This window comes from Equus asinus, chromosome 9, assembly GCF_041296235.1.
Source record: "Equus asinus isolate D_3611 breed Donkey chromosome 9, EquAss-T2T_v2, whole genome shotgun sequence".
NCBI classification, from domain to species: Eukaryota; Metazoa; Chordata; class Mammalia; order Perissodactyla; family Equidae; genus Equus; species Equus asinus.
This window is the reverse complement of record NC_091798.1, coordinates 7,426,423-7,438,805: the sequence shown is the minus strand read 5'-3', so window position 1 is coordinate 7,438,805 and position 12,383 is coordinate 7,426,423. Positions and strand designations below refer to the sequence as shown.

The 12,383-nt window shown below is 38.7% G+C and overlaps 1 protein-coding gene across 7 annotated transcripts in view; it reads left to right on the top strand.

The window, feature by feature from the left end:
- Positions 1–12,383, top strand: part of NSD1 (nuclear receptor binding SET domain protein 1) — a 163,097-nt gene that overhangs the window by 84,703 nt on the left and 66,011 nt on the right. For all 7 annotated transcript variants that reach the window (XM_044777611.2, XM_044777608.2, XM_014834782.3 and 4 more), the window contains 2 exons: positions 5,797–5,969; positions 7,943–10,514. In XM_044777611.2, the coding sequence (XP_044633546.2) occupies positions 5,797–5,969; positions 7,943–10,514 (2,745 nt within the window). The remainder of the gene's footprint in view (positions 1–5,796; positions 5,970–7,942; positions 10,515–12,383) is intronic.

Here is a 12,383-nt window from a genome sequence, read left to right as displayed (position 1 = left end):
TCAGTGGGATGACGACTGGGTGGTTTTAGCATTCAGTTCACTCCCTCTCTCTATTTTTGGTATAGTTACACTCCTAGACTGTACCTGGTGTTGCTCAGTCTAGAGACCCTCTGTTTCACCCCATCTGGTGGAAAAACCTCTAGTCTTCTCCTGAGGGAAGGAAAGAGGCAATGATCCAGTGGTTGGAGTGGAGGAGGAAATGTAGGTATCCAAGGTTGCCTGACAGCTTTCAACTAATCCTCTGTATTTTGTCCTCCCAAACTCCAGAGTTACAAGTTGTTGCCAATTCCTGGGCCTTTTGAGCGTATGCTGTGTAGATACAGTTGGTTCTTGGCTTTGCTTACTGATGGCCTAGGATTTGGTACTCTTGGATCTATTAAGTTAGTTACCATAATACTTATCCATGTGCTTTCCAGCTTCCAACACTGTGTAGCATACCATCATAGCTATGTAATTACACTCAGCTGTCCTTTCTTGTTCTCCCTGCCCCAATGGGCTTATCTTTTGACAATCTCTTTACTGTAACTTTAGTGGAGATTAGAAGGGAGAGTGAATTTAGAAGTGTTTATTCAGTTCTTCATCTTGACCTGGAAATATTATAACTTCATCTTGGAACAGACTTTGAGCCAGTCTTGTTTTTAGACCTTTCTGTGCTTCTGAGGTACCCTTTGCAAAGTAATCTGGGGGTAAATCAGATTGCTTGCTAGTTTTTCTCAAGGGTGGCCCATTCACCTCTCTTTGGTTTAAGTCTTCTCACCATCTGACTTTCAACTTTTGCAAATTTTTATTGTTTTTTCCCCTGTACCTTTTTCCTTTGTATTTGTTCCTTTTAGAAACTGGTTTTTTAGTGGGATTTCAGAAGGAAGCAAAACTAAATTTGCCTATTCAGTCTGCATTGTTTTCCTTTAAATATTTCCACTTTTAGCGTTATTTAATAATAGTTTTTAAAAGGATTCTTCTTTTTTTTTGAAGATTTTATTTTTTCCTTTTCTCCCCAAAGCCCGCTAGTACATAGTTGTATATTTTTAGTTGTGAGTCCTTCTAGTTGTGGCATGTGAGATGCTGCCTGAGCATGGCTTGATGAGCGGTGCTATGTCTGCACCCAGGATCCGAACCGGCAAAACCCTGGGCCTCCAAAGCAGAGCTCATGAACTTAACCACTGGCCATGGGGCCGGCCCCTAAAAGGATCCTTCTTAACTTGGTTTACTAGAGCAAAGAATTAGTGTGGCTCTTAATAGTACTGAAAGAAACTAATATTTGAATAAACCTATTGTCCTAAAAACCCTACCTATGACTCTGTCTTCCTGTGACAGCTTTCACCTTCTCTCATAATCATGCTTGCAGGAATCATCGACTTTCTCCACTTCCAGGTGTGCCAGCCATTTCTGAATGCACTGAAATCTCCCATTCACTCTATTTCCCTAAGCTTGTTTAAAACTTACCTAATTCTTTTCCTTCTCAAACCAGTACTTTCTTTCTCATTTCCTGCTTTAGTGACTAGATCACTACCATTTAGTCACCCAAACCAAATACCTAGGAGTGATCCTTTTCTTCTTGTGCCCTATGCCATCAAGTTCTTTTTTCTTTTTCAAATGGTTTTATTAAGATATAATTCATGGGCCAGCCTGGTGGCGCAGTGTTTAAGTGTGCACGTTCCACTTTGGCGGCCTGGGGTTCACCGGTTTGGATCCCGGGTGTGGACATGGCACTGCTTGGCACGCCATGCTGTGGTAGGCGTCCCACATATAAAGTGGAGGAAGATGGGCATGGATGTTAGGTCAGGGCCAGTCTTCCTCAGCAAAAAGAGGAGGATTGGCAGCAGTTAGCTCAGGGCTAATCTTCCTCAAAAAAAAAAAATATATATATAATTCACATAACATACAATTCACCCCTTTAATATGTACAATTCAGTGGTTTTTGGTTTATTCACAAAGTTGTGTAACCAACACCACAGTCACTTTTAGGACATTTTCCTCATCCCAAAAAGAAACTCTATACTCTCTGGCTACCCTCCCCCTAGTCTTCTCACCCCTTCCTACCGCTTTGTCTTAAGCAATCAGTAATCTACTGTCTGTCTCTATAGATTTGCCTCTTCTGGACATTTCGTGTAAATGGAATCATATAATAGGTGTTCCTTTGTGACTACTTCTTTCACTTAGCTTAATGTTTTCAAGGTCTGTCCATGTATCACTACTTCATTCCTTTTTATGATGTGAATAATATTCCACTGTATGGATAAGACAACATTTTATTTGTGAATTCATCAGTCATTGGACATTGGATTGATGAATGATAGCCAACTTTTGGCTATTATGAATAGTGCTGCTATGAATATTTGTATGTAAGTTTCTGTGTGGACATATGTTTTCGTATTTTTATGTATATAGCCAGGAGTAGAATTACTGGCTCAAATGGTAACTCTCTTTAGCTTTTTGAGGTACTGCCAGAGTGTTTTGAAAAGCTGCTGTACCCTTTTACAGTCTCACCAGGAGTGGATGAGAGTTAATTTCTCCATATCCTCACTAACACTTGTTATTTGACTTCTTTTTATTGTGGTAAAACATATGTAACAAATTTATCATTTTATCCATTTTTAAGTGTACAGTTTAGTGGTATTAAGTACATTCACATTGTTGTGCTGCTGGTATTACCACTATCCATCTCTAGACCTTTTTCATATTCCTAAACTGAAACTCTGTACCCATTGAACAATAACCTCCAGCCCCTGGTAACCACTGTTCTGCTTTCTTTCTCCATGAATTTGACTATTCTAGGTACCTCATATAAGTAGAATCAAATAATCTGTGTCCATTTGTATCTAGCTTATTTCATTGAGCGTAATATCTTTAAGGTTAATCCATGTTGTATTATGTGTCAGTATTTCATTCATTTTTAAGGCTCAGCAATATTCTATTGTATGTAATACCACATTTTGTTCACGCATTCATCCTTCAGTGGACTGTTGGGCTGTTTCCACCTCTTGGCTATTGTGAATAATGCTGCTATGAATATGAACATTGGTGATCAAATGTCTTTTCTGCCTGACTTTTTATTATATGTCACGGCCTTTTGATTTGTCTTTTTGAAAACATCTTTCAAATTTTGTTCTTTTAATTCCCATTGCTACTCCCTTAGTTTAGGTTCTAGTCATCTCACATGTACACAATTTTGGTGTCTGTGGTCTAGCGAATTTCCTCTCTGTTTCCTCTTAAATGTGTTATTCAGAGGTTGAGGAAATTTATCTTTCTAAGATGCAGAACCGAGCCCATGGTTCCATAGTTTAAATGAGGTTCCTCATTGCCAACAGGATAATTGTCAAGCTCTTGACATGTAATCCAAGCTCTTTCAGCTCTGGCCACTGCTTACCTGCTTAGTTTCCCTTTCCTTTCATGTTATGATTTAGTGTTCTGAACTGCTTGTAGTTCGCAGCTGTTGTGTTTGTTTTATTCATTCATGCCTTTGAGAGTTCTGGACCCTCATACTGGAGTTCTTCCCTTGTAAAACTGTTTACCTTTAAAAAATTCTGCTCAGGTGTCCCATTTATCCTCCAATTAATGATTGCCACTTTTTAGTGTTATTTTTAAAAAGTGAATGTTCATATTATTGCAGTTATCTTGCCCTTTTAGCATAATGTATTTATATATCTGTTACCGGGTGGTGAGTTCTTTTCTGTCCTCTGTATAGTGCTGATACATCATAAGTGGTCAGTCTGTATTAGTTGAAGTTATTCATTTATGGGAGAATGATTTACTTCTCAGATTGACTTTAAGAACCTCTATATAGGTACATAGATATTTTACCAGTTTTAATCCCCTTTTGTAGGTTGTTTCTATTGAAGGATTTAATATAATAGGTAGAGAGACTCAGGAGTTCAGTTTTTTCACAGAAATTGTTTTTAGAATAAACTAAAAAACAAAAAATTTAACCAGGTTGTAATTTTATTATTAAGCTATATTTTGTAGCAAAACAACCATTTCAACTAAAGTTTATGAGAACTCATAGGTACTTTTCATTCTTTGGTTGTATAGTTTTGAAATTAGCATTTATAAAGAAGCTGCCATTGAAATATAGTTGACATTTTGGCTACTCTTCCAATTTCTGCAGAGACAAGAGTTTTGAAAGTAGTCACAGCTCCTTGTACTTGTTCTAAAGTTCAGTTTATAAACTCTCCTCTTCTTTCTTTTTCTTCTTTGTTTTTTTTTCTTTTCTTTCTTCATTCTGAAGGAAGTAGGCTGTGTTTTTCTTCAGAGAGATGTTTGGATTCCTTTTTGTGTTTTGAAACAGGATATGGCTGTTGTAAGGGAATTAGATGTGAGTTAAAGTAATTTTTTTTTTTTTAAGATTGGCAACAATTGTCAGCTCAGGTGCCAATCTTCCTTTTTTCCCTTCCTGCTTTTTCTCCCCAAATACCCCCAGTACATAGTTGTACATTTCAGTTCTGGGTCCTTCTAGTGTGGCGTGTGGGACGCCACCTCAGCATGGCCTGATGAGTGGTACCATGTGTGCGCCCAGGATACAAACCAGTGAAACCCTGGGCCGCTGAAGCAGAACATGTGAACTTAACCACTTGGCCATGGGGCTGACCCAAAGTAAATTTTTATATAAGATGATTGATTTCCTTTTCTAAAAAGACACAAATCATTAAACCTTGTGTAGCCCTAACTATATTTCTTTTGTGACATTTTTTACTAGTATGAAAAATGCTAAGTGTATGGAATGTATATAGATAAATTTCATTATAATCTTTTCTGGATGAGATTGAGTTATTTTTGGTAGTTGTTTGCAGAGAACTTCAGACACCCAAGAAACTGTTGAATAACTGGATTGTTTTTGTTTTTGTTTTTGTTGCTGTTGGGATTCCCTTTTTCTTCTTCTTCTTCTTTTTTTTTCTTTTTGGTGCTTCTATTTTTATTTATTTATTTACCTGTTTTTTTGCTGAGGAAGATTTGCCCTGACCTAACATCTCTGCCAGTCTTCCTCTATTTTGTATGTGGGTCACTGCCATAGCATGGCCGCAGACAAGAGGTATAGGTCCATGCCCAGGAACTGAACCTGGGCTGCTGAAGTGGAGGCTGCTGAACTTAACCACTAGTCCACGGGGCCAACCCTCTTTTTTGGTTTCTGTATTTTGAAATGTGATGTTCCAGTTTCTCTTCAAAGCCAGTGTTTCACTCTGAACTTTCCCTCTCTGAAGTCATTGGACTTACTGTGTGTAAAATGGGGATCATACTACTTTTTTCTTAATGAGTTGGTTATTACAAAGAATCCTCACAATGCACCTCGTGCACTGCCTGGCCTAGAGTAGCTACTCCAAAAATATTAGCACATCATGCATGGCGTGGGTTTGAAGCATGTCTTCCTCCTTCTACTTTAGCATCATGTTTGTTTGGTGGTTACTTCTCGTTGATTATTGTATTTGTGGTGCTGCAGATTATTATATGCCTTTTGTATTTTCTGGTAATATAGAGTGATGGTAAATGGAACTTGGTTGATATTAATTTGTTCTGTGATTAGCTTATCAACCTCTAATTGGTTTGGAATATATAGAATATCAACAGACCAAACCATTGAGTTCTTTCATAAACTCTTAAGTATTTTCTTGCCACATGAATTGAATGTTTGAAAATTTTCTTTCTATCTGACCTAAGGGTTTCTTATTCTGCAGATTTTTTTAGCTTGATTTTTTTTTTTTCTTTTGTAAATAGAGGCTTTTTGGCAAAAGTGGTGCGGCTGTTCTTTTGATGATGAACAGTCATCCTTGTACAGTAATGACACTGGTTCTTATCCTTATGTAGTTTCCAACCGGAGGCCCTATCGACAGTACTATGTGGAGGCTTTCGGAGACCCTTCTGAGAGAGCCTGGGTGGCTGGAAAAGCAATCGTCATGTTTGAAGGCAGACATCAATTTGAAGAACTACCTGTCCTTAGGAGAAGAGGGAAGCAGAAAGAAAAAGGATACAGGCATAAGGTAAAAAACAATCAAACAAAAAACCAAATACCTCTCAAGTTATCTTCTTAGGTGTGGACAGGAAGAAAGGAAGAAGTATTATATTTTTGAAATATAAGTTATTTGCTTTGGTAGTAGAATATTTGTGAGAAAATAGGTAGAAAGCAAGGTTTTTTACACGGATGAGATGGGCTAGCCTTCTAAATATTTATACTGAACTTTTTGAGAAATGATTTCAGCTAACTTTGCCATGTCACTTAGATGTGACACTACAAAATGGCATTACCAATCTTCTCTGTTTGTATCTTATGTAAGAAGAAAATGATCATCAAAATGAAATATTCTACTTCTTACTTTCTGGATTATTTCTCTTAAAAATGAGAAAGATAAGCCTTTAAACATTTTTGTTTTGTTTGTTGTTTTGGTTCTTGTATGTGGTTGTTAATGCTTAAGCTTGCAGTTTTAAACCTGGTTATGTTTTAATCAAAAGAACATTATGTTTTTGTTTTGTTTGCTTGATGTTTTGTGTTGAAGTTGGCCAAGTAAAATTTTGGCTTATTTCTTTTATTATTATTTTATAGTCAGTTGTAGAAGGAGAAATAGTTCCTCTTAGATTGGTATTTTGTACTTCCCTGTGTATAAATACTTTTAGACTATTTTATAAAAATCACAATCACGATAATGTAATGTCAGTATGCAGTCCCTGCTAGTTTTAACTTGAGTTCTCTGAGGTTTAGCGTTTTTATCACTAAAACTAGTGTAGTAGTATGTACCTTATAGAACTGTTGTGAAGATTAGAAATAATTATAAATGTTTAATGTCATAAAGTTGATGCTCCAAAACCACTAGTATGTGCTGTTGTTAGCGTGAAGGAGGCTAACTGCATCTTTTCTACTAGTTGGGTGGTTGGTGGCGGGGAAGTGTCAGTTTTTGTGTCAAGCCTTTAGCTATATAGATTAACCCTCCTTTTCAGAGGAGTTCGCTAGGATTTTCAGGTTTTGGAAAATTGATTTACTCTGGTCTCAGTCATGAGAATTAGTTGGGGGGAGGGTGTGTGTCTATAAAATAAACCAAATGATTAGTTTATTGCTTTATAAGAGGAAGCTACCATCTAGTGACCTGAATTTTTACGGGCTCAGCAGAACATCCCTTTCACAAGTATTAAAGTATTTGTGAACACTAACTGATAGTTAGAACCTTGACTAATATCTATTGTATGAAGGCAAGGAGGGAAATAAGAGTCTTGTAAATTAGGTATCTTTCATAGAACCTCAATGTCTTCATGCTGTGAGGAATCAAGGAAAGAGCCTATGTAATTTGTTATACCCAGGGTGTTTCGGTGTCTCTGTACTCCGTGATTAAGCCCAGAAGATTACTTGGTTATAAGGTTGTAATCCAGATTGTCTGTAACATATATAGAAGAATCTTGACTAGCCAAATGCCTAGTGATAACCAGAGGTTCAAGTTTCAGGTCTCCTCGGGCAGATCGGACTCACTCATTTCGCCTGTCCTCACTTTTCCGTATTCATCTTCTTTAGCCGTTTGCTTTCTCTTTTATGCAACTGAACAAGTGCTTGGCCTTCATAAGTCAGGAAGAAAATATACCCTTATTCTAAGGTGTAGAGGAGTAAGTAGGAAGGGTCTCGTTATTCCTTGATTTAGTAATGTAATGTTGATTAGTAGTGTTGTGTTGTAGTCTAAGTTATGGTCCATAACTTAGTGCTTATAAAGACAAGAAGAATGGAGAGTTTATGGGATCAATCTTTCCTCTAATGATAGATCTTAGTGCTAGAAATGGTGTTGAGGAATCCCCATTAGTTAGGTTCTTGGTGACCTGTGGGTGCTAACTACCTGGCCAGCCCCATAAGGGGGCCTTGAAGAAGTGCAGCAAGGCCTGGAAAAACTTCTGATTTGAGAGATATTCAGTGGTCATCTCCCTGTTTTCCCTCTTATTTCTTTGATACATGATAATCTTTTTCTCCTTTAAATTTAAGGTTCCTCAGAAAATTTTGAGTAAATGGGAAGCCAGTGTTGGTCTTGCTGAACAGTATGATGTTCCCAAAGGGTCGAAGAACCGAAAGTGTGTCACCAGTTCAATCAAGTTGGACAGTGAGGAAGATATGCCATTTGAGGATTGTACAAATGATCCTGAATCAGAACATGACCTGTTGCTTAATGGCTGCTTGAAATCTCTGGCTTTTGACTCAGAACATTCTGGAGATGAGAAGGAAAAGCCTTGTGCTAAGTCTCGAGCCAGAAAGAGCTCTGATAATCCAAAAAGGACTAGTGTGAAAAAGGGCCACATGCAATTTGAAGCACATAAGGAAGAACGGAGGGGAAAGATTCCAGAGAACCTTGGCCTCAACTTTATTTCTGGGGATGTATCTGATAAGCAGGCCTCGAATGAGCTTTCCCGAATAGCAAACAGCCTCACAGGGTCCAGCACTGCCCCGGGAAGTTTCCTGTTTTCTTCTTGTGCGAAAAACACTGCAAAGAAAGAATTTGAGACTTCAAATTGTGACTCTTTACTGGGCTTGTCTGAGGGTGCCTTGATCTCTAAACGTTCTGGGGAGAAGAAGAAACTCCAACGAGGTCTGGTATGTAGTTCAAAAGTGCAGCTCTGCTATATTGGAGCAGGTGATGAAGAAAAGCGAAGTGATTCTATTAGTATCTGTACCACTTCTGATGATGGAAGCAGTGATCTGGATCCCATAGATCACAGTTCAGAGTCTGATAACAGTGTCCTTGAAATTACTGATGCTTTTGATAGAACAGAGAACATGTTATCTGTGCAGAAAGATGAAAAGATAAAGTACTCTAGGTATCCTGCCACAAACACTAAGGTAAAAGCAAAGCAGAAGTCCCTCATTACTAACTCACATACAGACCACTTCACAGATTGTACCAAGACAGCAGAGCCTGGAACTGAGACATCTCAGGTTAATCTCTCTGATCTTAAAGTGTCCACTCTTGTCCGCAAAACCCAATCAGATTTTAGAAATGATAGTCTCTCTCCAAAATTTAACACACCATCAAGCATTTCCACTGAGAACTCACTAATGAAGGGGGGTGCTACAAATCAAACTCTCTTACATTCAAAAAGCAAACCCCCCAAGATCCGAAGTATAAAGTGCAAACATAAAGAAAATCCAGTTGTTTTAGAACCTCTAATTACAAATGAGGACTGCAGTTTGAAATGCTGTTCTTCTGATATCAAAGGCTCTCCTTTGACTAGCATTTCCAAAAGCGGGAAAGTGGATGGACTAAAACTACTGAGCAACATGCATGAGAAAACCAGGGATTCAAGTGACATAGAAACGGCAGTGGTGAAACATGTTCTGTCAGAGTTGAAGGAACTCTCTTATAGATCCCTAAGTGAAGATGTCAGTGACTCTGGAACATCAAAGCCATCAAAACCATTACTTTTTTCTTCTGCCCCTGGTCAGAATCATATACCTATTGAACCAGACTACAAATTTAGTACGTTATTAATGATGTTGAAAGATATGCATGATAGTAAGACCAAGGAGCAACGGTTGATGACTGCTCAAAACTTGGTCTCCTATCGGAGTCCTGGTGTTGGGGATTGTTCTACCAGTAGTCCTGTAGGGGCTTCTAAGGTCTTGGTTTCAGGAGGCCCTACTCAGAATTTAGAAAAAAATGAAGATGGCACTCAGGACCCAATCCGTCCTAGCCCTAGTGGGGGTGACTCTGCACTGTCTGGGGAGTTGTCTGCCTCCCTGCCTGGCTTAATGTCTGACAGAAGAGACCTCCCTGCTTCTGGCAAAAGTCGTTCAAACTGTGTTACTAGGCGCAACTGCGGGCGATCGAAGCCATCAGCCAAATTGCGAGATGGTTTTTCAGCCCAGATGGGAAAGAACACAGTGAACCGTAAAGCCTTAAAGACAGAGCGCAAAAGAAAATTGAACCGGCTTCCAGCTGTGACTCTTGAGGCTGCACTGCAGGGAGACAGAGAGAGTGGGGGTTCAGAGAAAGGCTCCTCAAGGGGTGGGGCAGAAGACCCTGGTAAAGAAGAACCCCTTCAATTAATGGGCCATTTAACAAATGAAGATGGTGCCCATTTTTCTGATGTTCGTTTTGATAACAAAGTCAACCAATCTGACCCTGATAAAATTCCTGAAAAAGGCTCCTCTTTTGAAAACAGAAAAGGCTCAGAGCTAGATTCTGAAATGAACAGTGAGAATGATGAACCCAATGGTATAAATCAAGTGGTGCCTAAAAAGCGGTGGCAGCGTTTAAACCAAAGGCGCACTAAACCTCGTAAGCGCACTAATAGATTTAGAGAGAAAGAAAATTCTGAGGGTGCCTTTGGGGTCTTGCTTCCTGCTGACCCTGTAAAGAAGAGGGATGAGTTCCCAGAGCACAGACCGCCTCCTTCGATGAACACACTAGAGGATGCACTGACAGATCCAAGTCATGACGGCCGCTTAGATTCAATTGGGCCATGCTTGAATGTTTGTGATAAATCCAATGCCAGCATTGTGGGGATGGAAAAGGAGCCAGGAATTCCCAGTTTGACTCCTCAGCCTGAGCTCCCCGAACCAGGTAAGGACTCTTGACTGATAGAAAGCGATCAGAGGAAGTGATGATAATTATGCCCTTCTGAAGTTGGTCTGTTTTTAATGGGAGGACTAAGCGTAAATTGAGAAGGAAGGATTATTACTTGAAGTGAAGAAGGGGCTTTTTGTAGAAGGGTCTGAATTTTGAGGACCAGGTTTCCAATATTTTCAGAAATTGTTTTCCCAGAAGCTTTTTTTTTTTTTTTTAATAAGCCTCAAGAATATTTTGTTTCTGATCCCCATTTCCTACCTTTTAAAATCTATGAACTTTTTGGGACTCAGTCTGGTACTGTAGGTAATTGAGAGGCTCTGAGCCTAAGATTTAAATCCAGTCATTAGTGCATAGAAAGCAACTAGATTTTATTGAATGTTAAGCTGCCTTTGACCACAACTTAAGGAAGGTCCACCTGTTATGTAGACAAAAGGGCCATGCTTTTGAAAGACCGAAAACGTCCTGTAGTACTTGTTTGAAGGCCTGAGATGTCTTATATCCCTTCTGGAATGAAGTTTGAGGATAAATTTTAAAAACCCTGAAGTACCAGGGTATCCTATCTTAGAAGCAGAAGGCAAACAACACAAATCTTTCAAGATAACTATACAGTGCAGTTATTGCGGATAAAACTGACTGTCCTTAAAAGTAAGATTTCTCAAAGTTGTTTACCACAGTAGATTCTGTTTTCTAAGAGCTTTATTGAGATGTAATTCACATACAATAAAGTTCAGCTTTTTAAAGTTTATACTTCAGTGGTTTTAGTATATTCACAGACTTGTGCAACCAGCAACATGATTAATTTTGGAACATTTGTATCACCTTGGAAAGAAACCTTGTACCCTTTATCAATCTCCATTTCTCCTCAATCTATAGATTTGCCTGTTCTGTACATTTCATATAAATGGAATCATCAATATGTGGTACTTTGTCTTTGGTTCTTTTACTTAGCATGTATCAATGCTTTATTTTTATTGTGCTAAAAACGTGTAAATTTACCCTCTGAACAAGTTTAAAGTGTATATTACAGTATTAACTGTATGCACATTGTTGTATAACAGGTTCTAGAACTTTTCCATCTTGCATGTCTGAAACACTATACCCAGTGAACAACAGCTCCCCGTTTCCTTCTTCCCTCAGGCCCTGGCAACCCCCATTCCTCTTTCTGTTTTTCTGAGTTTGATTACTTTAGAGACGTCATATACATGAAATCATGCAGTATTTGTCCTTTTGTGATTAGATTATTTCACTTAGCATAATGTCCTCAAGGTGCATCCATGCCCTTGCATATGACAGGATTTCCCTCTTTTTTGAAGCTGAGTAATAGTCTATTTTGTGTACATATCACATTTTTTTAATCCATTTCTCTCTTAATGGACATTCAGGATCAGACATTTAGGTTGTTTCCATATCTTGACTCTTGTGAATAGTGCTGCATTGAACATGAGTGTGCAAATTATCTTTTTGCGATTGTGTTTTCAGTTCTTATATGCACCCAGAAGTGGGATTGCTAGATCATATGATAATTCTATTTTTAATTTTTTGAGGAACCTCCAAGCTGTTTTCTGTAGTGGCTGCTCCACTTTACAATCCTACCAGTAGTGTACTAGGGTTCTAATTTCTCCACATCCTCGCCAACATTTACTTTTATTTTATTTTAGTTTTTTAAGATTGGCACCTGCGCTAACATCTGTTGCCAATCTTTTTTTTTTTTCTTCTCCCCAAAGCCCCCTGTACTAGTTGTATATTGTAGTTGTGAGTGCCTCTGGTTGTGCTATATGGGATGCCGCCTCAACATGACCTGATGAGTGGTGCCATGTCCGTGCCCAGGAGCCGAACTGACAAAAACCCTGGGCAGCCGAAGCG